Genomic DNA, 15,232 nt, shown 5'->3' with positions numbered 1-15,232 from the left:
AGACTAAATGAAGTGGGGAACCAGGTAAAAATAACAACAACTCGCATCAATTTTTTTGCAACGTATAATTAATAAAGTTTACAAATGTAGTGCAATTAAACTGTTTTTATCCTTAAATATTGTAAGTACATTAATAATTTGTTATGTTACTGTTTCGTTTTATCGCTAATTGTTGAGTTTTATGTTGGCGAAATTTCTGGTGCGGTCCAATTAAAAATAATGCGTATACGCTTGTGCATAAATTAGATTCCCTCGAGTATTAATTACACTGTATAACGAAAATCAAACAAAAACGGTTCTACTTTGTTTTCTTTTCTGTATACTAAAGGTTCATATATATTTATAATGAGTTTGGAAATTTCGAAAAAACGACGAAGGTCATTTTCCGTCGGTAAAACTTCTAGTACTTAGAATAAATCTGTTAGTTTGTACATATGTGTGTTTTGTGTTGTTCAAAACTAGATTATTATTTCAAATAATAACTACAATCATTTAATAATGAAATAGCCATTAAAGATGATCACTAAATTGCGGATTAACAACTTCCGGCGATCAAGAATATAAAAAATGTAGACCTTCGTTCATTTTTTTCTCTTTCTATTTCTCTCTTTATCTCTCTCATACAAACATACACACATACACCTTATTCAGGAAGTTGGAACATTTAAAAACGATTTTCATAAGGTAAGCTTTGAGCTCGTTTAGACGTAGACTTAAATAAATCGGATGTGCATGCATCACGATATATTCATTATCAGTCTTGGGATTTTTTAAAAATTTATTTTGTGAGCCGAGACGCTCTTGGGAATATTGTTTGAACATTCAAAGAAAAGTGTCGGGTCGAGAAATTTGCTGATCTCTATTTCTACGCATGTTTTGCGACACTTATTAAGGAATGGAAAGGTTATGTATTTACATGTTTGACATTAAACAAAACAAACTTTAAATTCCTTTGAGTGTAAGTCAATCGTATAATTCGTACAAAATTTGCTTTTGCTTTATCAACCTAAATAATACATTTCAATTAATCAATTTTTTGAAATTCAACAAACAAACATGACATTTCAAAAAGGCGCGCAAGAAAATAGCTTCCAAACAGTATTTCTCAATCCGATCGATAATCGATTAATTTTTGTTTCTCGTGCACAATCGTGTTACGAAAAAGGTTAACAAAGGTGTTCACACCTCTGTTTGACGTGCAATACTTACATACGTGTAAGATTTTATAAAAAATGCTCTCTTTGAGTATCAAAGGATTCTTTGCAATCGTTTAATGGAAAGAAAAGCGTACAATTGGAACGAGTGAAATGTTACGTATTTCGATGCAATGTCAAACGGAAATCACGTGATACTCAAATACACAGCGTAAGTAGTAACTACTTTACAGAATGCAGAATTACGAATCCTTAAAATTCTTATTCCGCTTTGTATTGCAGATTAGCACCTTAATTGTTTTATTTATTGAGTTTCTGTGATTCGTCGAAGCAATAAATCATTGAATCATATGACATTTTGGCACCAACATGATTCGCGCATCGGTAAAAATACTGTTTCAATTGCACCTTTATGGAAGTTTCAATTTATTTTATAGAAACAAGTTTAATCGTCGTTATATTAAAACCAATTTGATTTGTTTTAGGGTCTTTGTCGATGCGCAATATTCGAAGGAACGGAACGAGGTTTCGTGATGTGAGAACAAGAAAATCGTTAAAAAATTTTATGGTTATCAGCGACCATAAATTGCACATTTCACTAATTCTTCGACGTTTGTCGTTATATCTTTGATCCCAAGACAGCGTTTTTTGTTTTCATACCTCAAGTGGCAAATATTCTCAGTGTTTCTACAAAACTATACGATTTATCAAGTAGGTATTTAAGTTCCGAAAGTTTACCATTAAACTTAGCTCGCTAATTCACTAATCAAATATATCATACAATCACTAAATTATTGCTTTGTCGTACCTTGTATCACACTAATCTAAACTCTATGTTTTTCCCTTTTTTTCGACGTTTCCTTTTTTTTTCTTTTTTTTTGCCTTTTCACAAAAAGCCAGGTTTGCTGATGATCATGCCTGCTTCTCTTCTGTTGTCTTTTTTTACATTTTTCATTTATATTTTACTTCATCTCACTGGCGCGCGATGTGTGTAAACATGAAACGATCTGACGGCGTAGTTACGTGCAGTTTTCGTACTTATCGACTCTGCATGAAACTCGAGCGAAATGTAAATTATCGTGTACGGAGGTAAGCACGGATCGCGCTCTAATTAATTTCATAATTGCATTTATTAAAGTCTAACCTATTTCTTATCCGTGGCTCGCAAATTACCCGTTCATCAAGCAATGGATAATTTATTTTTCGCGTTTCCTTTGTAGCTAGTAACGTCGTTTTAACTTACAGATTTAGAAAACCTTGAAAACGAAGCGGAAGTTCGATCGATGATAATCACCGGATCCGTGAGACGGTATCAATCTATGAAGACTCGAGACGTATGCGTGAAAAGAAGATTAGTTATACGAAGAGAGCGTACAATATTCCAAACACTGATTTGTTTCAATTGTAAAAGGTCTCAAAAGTAATAATTCTTCATTTTTTAAATTCTGTAGTCTAATAATCAAACTCTTATTTTTGCAAAGATTTTATTTATGTGTAGAAATATCACTTTTAATACTGCCTATAATTGTTTAAACTTTGAACTCAGTGTTCTTCAAGTCACTCCCCTTATAACTATTAAATGCAATTTTAAAAAGGAAAACAAGCGACACGGATGAAATAATCTTTTTCTTTTTCAGGAAAGCATGCAGCGACGTTTTGAAATTAATCAGAGGCAATCGTTGTCGCGAAAAGTCTCGGTGTAGAACGTTCGGACTAACATACATGTACAATACACATATACACATAGCATATCGTGCGTCTGTCCCCTAGTAAATTAATTAATTAATTAAATTACATGACAATTTTTGTCACGTGGTTTTCGTTGTTTTTTTTACCGTGTCCTCAAATGTATATATTAACAGCCAGCTCTGTTCCTCTTTAAATCATTCCTTTTATCATTCTTTCATTGATTCCCGCTTATATTGACAACGCGTATCATCACGAAAGCGATATCAATTACATTTATCGCTGTTTTGAGCGCCACGGTTTCGGCGTACAGTTACATTTACGTACTTTGGTCCTCTGTAGAGTCTTTTTTATACTTAATTAAGCGACGTGTCGAAATGATAATCGATCTTACGATAGAACTAGGAAAAGAATCTTCTCTCGTTTTCATTAATTTTCTCTTCGCGTCTCGCGGCTTATCACCATACTTAACCATCGAGCAAACTTTACAGCTATGGGGCGATAAGTTTCTTCTTTATTACTCTTCTAATTTTTTAAATCGTGCTCAGCCACTGGAAAGAGTTGGTTGTTTTCTACTTGCTAGAATAAGGATCACCAAACTATAATTCCGACCCACTCTTTTGAAACATTTGAACATTATTAGCGGATGGTCGCGAACATTTGCTGTTTATAAGAATGGGTCTCGGAAAAGTTTAGAAATCCCTATGCTAGAAAATTCTGTTAAGCGATGCTTCGTGACGGTAACGAGTACGACGCAACTCCGGGCAATTAGCTTTGTTGTAAAGAAAAGAAGAAAATAAATGAAAACGAAGCGATATGGTGTCTGGCGTTAAAAAATTGTCACGAATACAGATCAGTTACTCCTGATAAGTTTAACAAGCGGTTAAAGCATGTCTCAACTTACAAAGATTTCCTTTGGATTACATAAATTAATTAAGTCGACGGAAATAGGAAGTTGTATAGAGTGTTCCTTGTTCATTTATGAACTAAAAAACGTCAGTTTTTTGTTCATATTGCTATCATCCTTAAAATCTCTATCAAAAGAAGAAAAGAATTTGTGAACATTCTGCCTTTACAAAAGAAATACTTAGCTCGCTAACTTTTCTAAAATACCCTGTTCTAGGTCAGTACCATTAACTAGCGTTCGAAGAATCCATCACGATTCCTTAAAGACAATCAACGCTGCGTCGAGGGACATTAAAACAAGTTTTGCTTGGATCATCGTCGTACACGTGCACGATTTCCCGCGTTCTACTCGAAATCGAAGCGCACAGCCGATAGAAAGAAGCTTGTTTCAAATCCCGGACAAAAGCACAAAAAGCTCTTCCTGGACCGAGAAACGTACGAGGCATGATCGTCCTGGGTCCTGGCTTAAATCGTATTTCAATATCTAAAAAATAGTGTCGACTGTCCGTTTATCGTTAATATCATTAATAATTACCACCTCTTTTTTTTTGCTTTTAAATCTTTTTTCTGTTTGCGTTCAAGTACACTACGGCGACGATCTAACGTTAATTTGTATTCGCGAGTTCAGTTCTGCGGCTTGCGATATCGTTTCTCCCTGCTCGTTCAATGAATCTACGCGTTATCATGCTTTTCTCCCGCGAGCCGAGAAAAGCATCGAGGAAATCGCGTCGGCAAGCCCCGAAGCTGCGCTATTCATTTCGAGAACATCTTTGAAACGGCGAAACGTTCGTCGACACGGCAACGAACCGAAAGCTTCGGAACGAAGCAACCAACTGTCGTCGACATTTTATTTTGTCACACCTTATAAGTACAATTGAGAATTCGGTAGTACTTCCTTCCTCTGATTATTTATTTAACGCACTCTAAATAACCGATATCGAACTCTGTAATATTTGAAAGTGTGCTTAAAGCTTTAAACTAAAATTGACGTCGACGACTATTGCTTGCTTCGTGTACGTATCGCTTTAAAGTTCAATCTAAAAACTTTAAACAGACCAGAATATTTGATACAGTTAAAAACATGTCGCCGCGGTTCGTTGCTGTAACGTGAAACAATTCACCTCGATAACGTTCTAGTTCATAATCCTTTGTTTTATTATTGACTATCGTTACGAGGTTAACTCTAATTAATTAGAGATTCGATTGACTGTCGAGTATTGTAATACAGCGTGAAGACGAGACTGTTTAACTGTGAATTATTAAGGGTGTGACGAAATTGCGTACGACCTACTTTACCAGGTCGATTCTGTTCTGACAACAGTCAGAGGTAGACTTTGCGTATGCTTCCCTTTTCTCTCCGTATCTTACTATCGAGTCAGGACAAGAAATTTATGAGTGTCCCGTAGAAACGAACGCACAGAACGATTTCAGGATAACGCCGTTCCTCTTTCATCCGGAGCTCAGTCAGAACCAGACTCGCTTAACTCGAATAAAAATGACGAAAGGAGAAAATCGAACGACCGCTACGACTAGAAACCTTACGCTTATCGATAGTAAATCATTTAATAAGAACGTGAAAAAATAATGGGATTTATGTACAAGTCAACAGCCACGAGGTTTAATCTAGTCTTATAGAAGCGTTAGGCAAGTCTATTTCTGACTTAAAACATATTTATACGCAACGTGCAAGTGATTCAAAATTGCACGGAACTAAGTCTCTTCAATATTTAACATTTACGTTATTTCGTTTTCCTCCACCGAATCACTCGCAAGTTGCCCGAACGAGTCAACGTTCGATCCACGATCACCTTCTGCGAACGAATTGAACGTCTTCTTACAACTTAAACATCGCTAAAGCTCTTTGCTTCCCTTTTAAATTACACTACGCGAACTAACCGATTACACGCAATTTATTCGTCAACCCTAATTCGTCTCTAATCGCTGAAAATGTCTCGTACCAAAATATCTCTACGTGATATAAAAACGCGTTTCACGTGAAAGCAACACGGACGAACGAAATCAAAATTTCACCCTGCTGACTATACGTCTGCCCCGTGCTCCGGGGCAACCTAAGATAAAACGATACATTTCAAGCGTAGCTCGCTGACTAGAGAGTAAGTTTCTTCTTCTTCTTCTTGCAGGGGAAGTTCGATACATTGATTTGGTTCAAACTTTGTAGGAAATCGCTGAAGGGTTTTTGCAAAATTATAATGCAATTGTATAGGAAGTTTATTAATTTTTACTTAGTTAAGGAGTTAGAATGTGAAAATCAATTTCTCAATTTCGACAGGTAAACATTCTTTAATTTTTAATTAGTAGTAATGCTAGTATTATTATTAGACTAAACTGTAAATTTAATAGCACGGATAATTTTGCAAAATTTGTTTATGTTATGGTTGCGTTAAATCTGTACCAGATCAATGTCTCAAAAATGGCGCACCCCTTGTCAGTTTCGTTTTTGGTATTCAACGAGAAAATTCTTTTCTCACTTCTTACTTTTTATTTCAGTGCCCGACATTCCTCTTGTTCCTACTGTGCCTTACTCTCAACGAGGAAATACTAAATTAATATCACATACGTGGAGTCTTCAGAACTGAGAAGAATCAGCATTTATTCAATAAATAAATTAGTCTAGGTAAACTTAAGCTTGATATCCTATAAACAATAAAATAAATAAATAATAAACACGTTGATCTTGTGACTAGATTCGCCACAGCGATCGAAAGCTTTCGACTAGAATCGTTTGGAGAAAGAAGAAAAGAAGAACGAGGAACGTTCGAATTGGTCGATTCAAAGCGCGAGAATCGCGAAATCGCGATCCAACTCGCGTATTTAACAACGAGGAAATTACAGGAGGACGTTCTATAATTCAGGGAAGCAGAACGAGCGACCCTTTCGCCACCGAATGGTCATTCCTGCATTCAACAGGTGGTCCAGTTCACGTGAAATGTTGATGAAAACTTTCGACGTGTGCCCTCTGCCCCTCTCCACCTGTATTGTACGCCGAGGGCGTCGATAGAACTTTCGGAAAAACGACGCATCCCAGACGTCTCGAGGAAATTGAAACGGGCGAAAAGTTTTCGCGAAACCGGTCATCGCAACTGCACCGTTTCGAATCATGACTCCATTTTGTCAACCGTGTCACTCTTTTATCGACGACGAGAAATATTCTATGCAGTTCACAAGCATGCGTTGAAAAGTAGCGTTAACGCAGTGTTTTATTTCAGCTTATTTTGGTCATTTGAGATGCAACATTTTGCTGTCTTAGAAAGTTACAAGTTTTCATTATTATCATACAGTGAACTATCGAGAAAGATAAACTGGTGAATTAACGTTTGATATAAAGGATGAAAGCTTGAACTGCATGAAAAATCTTCTGCTTGAACTACTTATTCAAAGAACACAACTAAATTAAAACAGCGAATGTTTATAAAGATGTCTTAGAATAAAGTGAAAGACTTATTAACTACTCGATAAAATTGAACGCCTTAAATCGGTCATTTAACTTGGAACAAACAACTAAGTTGCAGGTAAAACAAATGGATCTAGAACTCCCATAAAATCAACGAGACAGGATAAAAGGTACCGTGTGCAAGTTTGGAAAAAGTTTACAGTATCGAAGAGGAGGATAAGGTCGCTAACGATAAAAGCTTGTAAACGTGGAGCTGTTTACGCCCGCCCTCGAAACAGCTCTTTGACTCGACTCGGTTCTCGTTACGAAATGAATTTTACTCACAAATTGATGGTCCCTCGATAGTATTGCATCGGTTCGGCTGTAGCCGCGTTTGCCCAAAAGCCCTGCAGATCCTTAATCGGCAGCGAGCATTGGGAACGGAACGAGTGCCGTTTCGTTTCCCTCGAGTTTTGAATATCGATTACCAGACGGTGAACGGAGTTCCGTCGAGTGCGGAGGGACAAGAGGAATGCCGTTTGAATCGCATCGTGCGCGATCGATGCGAAGAAACTCGCTGTTTCCTTTTAAGCCCTAAACTGTATCCCTGTATGTTCTTTACTTTCCGATTGCGAATTTTAACCCTTGGCGATTTTATATTGCGATTTATATTTCAAATAACTACTTTGTTATAAGTTTAATCTTGTAGTACTAATAATAATATTAACAGTGATTTTTAATTTCAATAAAATCGCGGTTAATGTAAATTTAAATTATATGTTTCATAGCCAAATAGCTTTCATACAAATCTCCGAAACCTAACAAATTAATTGTTATGTAATTCCACGTTATCCAAGGGGTTAAAATTCGCTGCTAACATTCATAGTTACACAAAAATCCGTACCATGTTTTCTTAATTCATGGTCAACCTCTGATTTTAAAGCATTTCATCTTCTTTCGTTTAATTAGCTTGGTCGCAGATTTAATCGGTCGCGTTTCTGGACCGTTTGCTTACCCAGATTACGTTGGATGTACGACGCTGAAGATGTCGATCTGTTCGAAAGACGAAGGCTCACCTGTGGCGTCAACGATGACGGCAAGAAACGCTCGATTGTGTCTTGCTTCGTGTGTTCCTTTTCCCGTGTAGTTTCGAACTTCGATTCACATTGGTTTTCAAGTTTTCGAGGGAGTTGAAGGAATCACCATTCAAGTTATCGCATCAGCGTCGATGCACCACAATGTTGCGTCGTCGAGAAGTTTTTGAAATTCTTTTAGTACATGCTGAAAGAGAACAATTGATACGTGAGTATATTTCGCAATACAAACATGTTAAAATCTGAGAGTCAGACAAAACCAACTCTCAGATGCTATTAAATTTTGTGAAAAGAAATTGTCCTATATCTAAAAGTATTTTTCAACCATTCAGATTATTTAAAAATATTTAAGTTTATTTAGAAAGCGTACAGAGTTTTTCTATAGATCAAAGTGAATTCAACAAGTAGTACTAAATTATGTCATTAAGGTTTCAACTCACCCAATGGCGATCAAAGAGCCCAGCGTCGACAAGCATCCACCAAAAGGGGGTATGGTTACTGCGGCGCATCGACGTCGTTGCTGCTCTCGTCGTTCTCCCTCTGGCAGGCAGATTCCAGGTGTTTGTTCAGGTAGGATTTCAGCGCGAACGACTTATGACATTTGTGACATTCGTAGTTCTTATCCGCCGAGTGTGTCTGCATGTGGGCACGAAGATTCGAGCGATCAGCGAACGCCTTACCGCAGTGGGCGCATCCGTAAGGCTTCTCCCCGGTGTGACTTCTTAGATGACCTTGCAGCAACCAAGGCCTGGAGAACATCTTACCGCAGACTCCGCAACTGTGCGTCAGCTTGTGCGTCAACACGTGCATCGCCAGTGCTGGCATACTCACGTACGCCTTGCCACAATGGATGCACTTTTTTGCGGACTGCGAATCGATGCTGCGGTGCGTCTGCTTATGCCGCGATAAGTTCGACGATGTTGCGTACTGCTTGCCTGGAAGGAAGAAATTTGAACGAGAGTTAGTTATGTAAATTACCTTAATATGTTGGCTGTTAGGCTTCATGCGCTTACAAATGGAGGGCATGGCCTTTGGGACGCTGATTAGGTTTAAGCACCGCAAGTTAGAACTTTGCGAAATCATAGGTGCTAAGTCTGTTAAACTAATTGTAGGCGTTTATGGGCTATAGCTGCCACCTTATCGTAGAGTTAAATATTGTAGACTTATATTACATCACCTTTATACCATGCATTGTAATACTTATTCATCGCGTGTTACGCGTTGCATTATCATGGGTTAGATTGTTACTCGTTTTATCACGCGGTAGATGTTTCATCGCCATGTATTATATTGGCCATTCTAAACCTTTTCACTTCATTCTTGGCAATGTAATAGCAGTCTACTTTACCCTAATTTTCTGAACGCTAGAAGTAAGTGCTACAATTATGCAGAGCTTGTGTTCTCATAACTATGCAAAATTCAGTCCCAAAGCCGTTCACTCCTTTCGTAGTTGTACCAAAGTAATACTACGCTGAAAGTTTTCTCTAAATTCATCTATCATTTTTACATCGGTTCTCCAAACTTTCAGCGCAAATAAGAAAGTGCTCTTCGGAACTCTCAATTACGCCGGAACACATACCGCACTCGCAGCAGACGTATCGTCCGATCTTCGAGGTCTCCGGTGCCTCGATCGGTTCAGTCTCCTGGTTCTTCTGACTGGGCGCGCTCTTCTTGTTCTTCGACCTTCCATCGGCCACCAACAGGGTATCATAGGTGTAACTAGCTGGCTTTACTTCGGTCTGCTCGATCACTGTCTGCACTTCTTTGTCCTTCTGGCTGGGCTGCGAGTTGGGATTGTTATTCTCGATGTCGCTGCTGCACTCGGAGGTAGGGGGCGTGAGGGGTGGCGCAGTCTCGATGGGCTGGTGTTGCTGAAGCGGCTGTTTCTGCAGCGGTGGCGGTTGCGGCGGTTGCTGGGCAACGATCGGCGTGCACGGGATGGACGGTGTGCTGTAGGTCAGCAGGATCTCCTGCACCGGCGACAGGGGGATGAACACGCTGCCCGTTTGCTGAACTATCGTCGCGCTGGGCTCGTAGATGATGCTCGCGGTGGGTGGTTGCTGTTGCTGATGATGGGTGTACACGGTAGAGCTGGCGAGGTCGATGGTGTTCACTTGGTAGATCGGTTGTTCTGGTTGGTAGACCGTCATCTCTTGAATATCGGTCGCAGGTGTCTCCACGACGCTTTGTGGTCCGATGGCAACACTGGGCGGTGGTAAGGGTGGCAGAGACCTGGACAACTCTAACAGATCGTGGGCAGCTTCTGTCTCGGCCGCAGAACGGTCCTTGAACATCGATGACACGTAATTGGTAACCACTACATTACAATCGGACCCTATCCTCGACTCGGACGTCGAATGATTCGTGGTTTCTTCCAGGTGATACGGTGTAGCGGTACTCGAAGGAGGAGATGGCTCTCCGGGTGGCAGATGATGAAGCACGCTCATTTGCTGTTCCGTAACTGGTCTGGACGGTGATCTGGGAGACGCGAACGTGGACGTCACCATCGTATTCTCGGTGCTGGACTCCGTTGCAGGTGGGATGATTATCGAGGACGAGCCAGTGGTGCAGGTGATCACCGTCGTCGTCTCCGTCCACGCCGTTGCTGGAGGTTCCGTCGCGAAGATGGTGCCGTTGCTCGTTGCATTCGGTGACGTCGCGTTAGCGTCGCTGGGCTCGTTCAGCCTCTCCCTGGAAACCTCCTGCTCGAGGGTCTTCGTTCCTGTCGTTGCTCTCGTGTCCTGAGATTGCGTGCTCAGGTACTCTGCAACATACAATAAATTGTTGTTTAATTCTTTGTGGACTATTCGTTAGCTTGCTATGGTTCACTCTTTATTACTTATGCGAAGCAATTTTCTAAATGCAAAACAAGATATGTAATAAATTTCTTCCTCGAAGCATGTAGTATGAATTTCTAATGTAAGTATGAAATTACGAGTTACCACGATGGTTCTGTTTAGCTAGGTTATATACGCCTATAGTACTCGAGGTAAAGTCTTAATACCTATTTAATAATTTCAGATTACAAGTTCTACGGTAAGATGCACGGTCCAAATACAAGTTTCGAGTGCGTACTTCCATCTCAAATAAGAAGAGTTACTCGCGAGAGTCTGGAATTCCCAAACCCACGAGACTCTCGGAAACAGCAGGAAGCATCGATCAATCTTAGCGCTTCGGGAGTAGCAATTAAGCTCGGGAAGATCAAGTTCTCGGGAAAAAACGAGAAGGGTCCATTGGCGTAACTAGGATCTTTGTCCGAAGGGAGGCAGTCTTACACGAACTTTGGACAATTAATATATTTTTGTGTCGTTAATATTTCAATATTGCATCGGCAGTATGCATAATAGATATCATGAAAGTGGAAGTTTGTAAATTCAGAAATATCGATAGTATATTGATTGTCCGAGGTTTGCGTTAAATCACCATGCGTTATATCGCCGATTGCTGCATATCCACGTGTTCGATCATGCGTAGCTTTACATACTCCGACATAAATCATTTGATCACGCAATATATCGACATATGCCATATCTGTAGATCCAGAGTGAGAGATAGTAGGAGCACCCTGTCTAGTTACGCCACTGCGAGAATCTCTCGTTCGCGAGATTCAATAAACCTCGCGACTGGAATTTCGTTTGTAGGAGGAAAAGTTTGCCCGAGTGCAGCGCAGACGGGCTACCGAGCCGTTTTTATTTCCCAGAAAAGAAACGAGGAGAAACGTAATAGAAAGGTCGAGGAAAAGGGGCGAAAAAGGATCGTCAGCCCCTTTTTTACCGGGTCGTTCGCGACAATGCGATATTAACGAGACACCTGACGAGTAGCGTGTAACTCGATTTCTTAATTTGACTTTTTAATCGAGATTTAACGAGCGGAGAGGAAAGACGGGGAACTCTGGTCGGTGTTGTAGACGTGGCAGTGAACGGTGTCGAACCTGGTCGTTGAAGTGGCGCGGGGACGATGGCAAGGGGCAGGGGATTATGACGGCAAGCATGTTGGAAACGAGGTCAAAGGGGATGAGTGGATGGCTAAGGAAAGTGTACGACCGAGCGGATATAAAATTTCACGATAACTCGGTTATGAAACTGCGCGTTTCGTTCGAGCAAACGCCGCTTCCGTGCGAGGACCACCTCTTCTAGTCTTTTCAAAGCGCGTCGAGTTGTTCTGTTGCTTTTTTACTCCTCGTTCCATTCTATCCTTCGCTTCTTGAGCAAAATGGTTCCTACGATTACCGCGAGACGTTCGGTCACCGATTTTTCTATTCGTCAAGCTCTTTTGCTTATTTTAACACCGAATAATTATTACGTTATTAAACTTGAATGTTTTCTGCAGATAATAATTTGCAAAAGTGTCTCGTACCAAGGTAGAATTGTACCAATGTAATTTTCTAAATATCCGATGACGTTGCAATCAGTTTATTTGCAAATTAAAAAATTTCAAAGCGTTCGCGTAACAGTTCCCATTTTGAAATCAGTGATCCGATTAAATTTTAATTAAGACTCGGTACGGAGTATCTTTATGTTTCGTCGATAGAGCGTCGCGTAATTTTCTCGACGAATATCATCTTTATTCTCGTTCGATTGGCCTGGTTTCCCGACAGTGCCGCAAGCGTGTGCAGGCATTGTAACGAGTCTTAAGTGCGGTCTTTGTAGCTCCATTAATGTCTCCGACACAAGTTTCGCATGACACTTTCTCATTCACTCGATTATGAACACGAAGCATAAACCGAGCCTTACAAAACGGGGCCGTCGCTTGAAACGCCGCTACCGGGAACGACAATTCAGACAATTAATGTAGCTTTGCCGCGACGAGTAACACGTTTACCGCGAATTGCACCGTCGTCGCTAGAAATTGCCACCTCGGCGACGTATCGCGAGCGTTTCGCGCCTCTTCGTTTACATTTTTCCTCGAGCACCATCCTTTTTTTGCCGGTATAATATAAGCTTCATGGTTAGACAAGCTTGTTTCGTTTTTCCTCGCCAAACGAAATTTCACCGGGTTTCATTTTGTAAAGTACGAGGATGAAGAATAATTGAATTTTCGAGCGCGTGTTTTTACTTCTTTAATAAATGTACGTGACGTAACTAACAAACTTGTAATGCGATATTGAATAGAATTTCGACAGGAAATTTGAAAAAGAAGCGGATTGGTTCGATGTTATATTAATTGATAATTGAATAGCATGTCGAAAATTTCAATTTTGAATAAGAATTATTCGATTCAATGCTCGCGTGATGCCTGAAATATTTCAATACAGCAGACGATTTTCGTAGGTTTTTCTTTGCTGCGACGAAACGCTCGCTCCTGCAGCGCGCCGACACGGGACGAACGATATATGGCTAGAGGGTGAATCAATACCACGGACATTTGGAACAAATAGCAACATTCGCATTAATTGAACGTAATAGCTGCGGCTAAAATATTGATCATTATTCTTCGCTCACGATAATTGATGACCCAATCTCTTTCTATATTTCTCCTTGCAAGAAACCCCGAAGAACGTGTACTCCTTAACACTCGATCATGCGAGTCTACGTTTCGAAATGACCTATGTATTGTGTGATCTATGTTGTTTGATCGATGGCACTTTAATATTAAAGTGTACTTTAGTATTAAATTTTCTTAGCTTTAATTGCGGAAGTGGTCTTATATGTTGAAACACGTAAGTGACCCACGCTTAAAATATTTAATTGCATCAGTAACGTACACTCCGGTGTTGAATGACTTACGTATTAAAACTCGTGAATGATTTACGCTTATTGAAGTGTGTGAGTGACCCACACTTAAAGTGTTAAAGAGCCACTCAAGTGTTAAATCACGCGAGTAACCAAGTATTAATTTGTTGTGATTCACGCTACAGTGTTAAGTCATAGGACCCACGCAAGTTCTAGTAGTAAAACGCATGTACCTACGCTATCAAATGACGTGATTGACCCAGCGTTATATCACGTGAGGAACACTTGAGGCATAAATTGCGTAATTCACGCATGAATACTCATTTACGTACATTTTTATATTAGTTGCATAAAGAGAGTTGCGATTGAATTTGAAATAATTTGCAGTATTCGATAGAAAGAAGATGGAACGAGGCGTGAGTGGATTGATAATGGATCGAGTTATAAATCTATCCATCACGAAGCATAAGAGTAACAGGTTTAATTATCGTTGCAGGGGTTATAATCGTAAGAGGATAGCTAGTGGTTGGTCATACCTTGAGCAACAGGGGGTGCAACGCTCCCTTCTATGGGCGAGACCGGTATCTGCATGGTGGTTGGCGATGGCGTGCTCCTTCCACGACCCCAGCTTTCGAATCCTCTGGCAACGCTGCTTATATACTTGTTGCACAGGGCCTTCTTCACCATGTAACAGCGCGGCATCTTGGCTGCCGTGTTCTGTTTTCCTTTCGACCAAGAATTTACGGAGAAGCCCGTGGATTCTCGAGTTGGTTCAGCGTCCAGGCGATTTCCCGGCTCTTCTTCGACCAGGGAGATGTTTGCGAATCACCGAGAGGCGCATCAGTCTGGGCCAGGTGGGTGACTCTGGCGTTTCAACTTGTTCCTGAATTATTTATTGTCCCCGCTTCCTCGATCGACGAAGGAGAAGAGACTCTCTCTTCTGGGGGAAGAGTCCGCGTTTAACGGACACCGGATATACGGATGTTCCAGCAGCGTATCGAGGCGATCGTCGTTTGGTCGATGCAAAATGTCGTCCTGGTGGTCTCCGCGGAGGCCACCAGGAACGCGAGCCGCGATTCGATTCTCCGATCGATACGTTTCAACCGATGTAGTTCTTGTTCGTGGGTCACTGCATCCTCGTGGCTCCTCTTCCGCTCGAGTTCGCCGCTCGGATCCTTTCTGCTCGTTAACCGAAATGTACTCGTTTGGTCCTCTCGTACGTTTCGAAGCGGATTCTCGAGAAGAATTAGCCTCGTTCTCGATGTCGCATCGATTCCGGTTATACGGCACTTCCGTTCGAGAAGTTCGGTCAAGAGGAGCTCTACCGGA

At 40.6% G+C, this 15,232-nt stretch overlaps 2 protein-coding genes across 3 annotated transcripts; one reads left to right on the top strand and one right to left on the bottom strand.

The window, feature by feature from the left end:
• Positions 1-129: 129 nt before the first annotated feature.
• Positions 130-12,674, top strand: LOC105663830 (uncharacterized). Of its 2 annotated transcripts, XM_076529530.1 has the most exons (14): positions 130-1,365; positions 1,437-1,538; positions 1,640-1,865; positions 2,400-2,574; positions 2,792-2,878; positions 3,964-4,181; positions 6,255-6,381; positions 6,452-8,439; positions 8,660-9,191; positions 9,760-10,058; positions 10,124-10,330; positions 10,402-10,541; positions 10,610-10,990; positions 11,253-12,674. In XM_076529530.1, the coding sequence occupies exons 4-7, from the start codon at positions 2,438-2,440 to the stop codon at positions 6,341-6,343; spliced, it is 531 nt and encodes a 176-aa protein (XP_076385645.1). In that variant the 5' UTR covers positions 130-1,365; positions 1,437-1,538; positions 1,640-1,865; positions 2,400-2,437; the 3' UTR covers positions 6,344-6,381; positions 6,452-8,439; positions 8,660-9,191; positions 9,760-10,058; positions 10,124-10,330; positions 10,402-10,541; positions 10,610-10,990; positions 11,253-12,674. The 2 variants fall into 2 exon arrangements, with proteins under 2 accessions (XP_076385645.1, XP_076385646.1); XM_076529531.1 differs by lacking the exons at positions 130-1,365; positions 1,437-1,538; positions 1,640-1,865 and adding an exon at positions 1,872-2,243.
• LOC100878088 (uncharacterized) lies at positions 2,646-14,605 on the bottom strand. Its single transcript, XM_076529525.1, has 4 exons — positions 14,440-14,605; positions 9,811-10,995; positions 8,672-9,166; positions 2,646-8,418 (listed from the first exon to the last, which is right to left on the bottom strand). The coding sequence occupies exons 1-3, from the start codon at positions 14,603-14,605 to the stop codon at positions 8,727-8,729; spliced, it is 1,791 nt and encodes a 596-aa protein (XP_076385640.1). The 3' UTR covers positions 2,646-8,418; positions 8,672-8,726.
• Between the last annotated feature and the right edge of the window lie 627 nt (positions 14,606-15,232).

The sequence above is a fragment of the Megachile rotundata genome, chromosome 3 (genome assembly GCF_050947335.1).
Source record: "Megachile rotundata isolate GNS110a chromosome 3, iyMegRotu1, whole genome shotgun sequence".
Taxonomy (NCBI): Eukaryota; Metazoa; Arthropoda; class Insecta; order Hymenoptera; family Megachilidae; genus Megachile; species Megachile rotundata.
Note: the sequence above shows the minus strand (reverse complement) of the source record. Positions and strands in the feature narration are given on the sequence as shown.

What these genes read in the sequence shown, in the direction of transcription:
- LOC100878088 (XM_076529525.1), bottom strand. Translation starts at nt 14,605, where the DNA reads ATGCCGCGCTGTTACATGGTGAAGAAGGCCCTGTGCAACAAGTATATA. An exon ending in TGCACCCCCTGTTGCTCAAG is followed by an intron (nt 10,996 to 14,439) that starts GTATGACCAACC and finishes TGTATGTTGCAG; the next exon opens with AGTACCTGAGCACGCAATCT. An exon ending in ATACGTCTGCTGCGAGTGCG is followed by an intron (nt 9,167 to 9,810) that starts GTATGTGTTCCG and finishes TCTTCCTTCCAG; the next exon opens with GCAAGCAGTACGCAACATCG.
- LOC105663830 (XM_076529530.1), top strand. Translation starts at nt 2,438, where the DNA reads ATGATAATCACCGGATCCGTGAGACGGTATCAATCTATGAAGACTCGA. An exon ending in AATTGTAAAAGGTCTCAAAA is followed by an intron (nt 2,575 to 2,791) that starts GTAATAATTCTT and finishes TTTCTTTTTCAG; the next exon opens with GAAAGCATGCAGCGACGTTT. An exon ending in CTCTTCCTGGACCGAGAAAC is followed by an intron (nt 4,182 to 6,254) that starts GTACGAGGCATG and finishes TTTTTATTTCAG; the next exon opens with TGCCCGACATTCCTCTTGTT.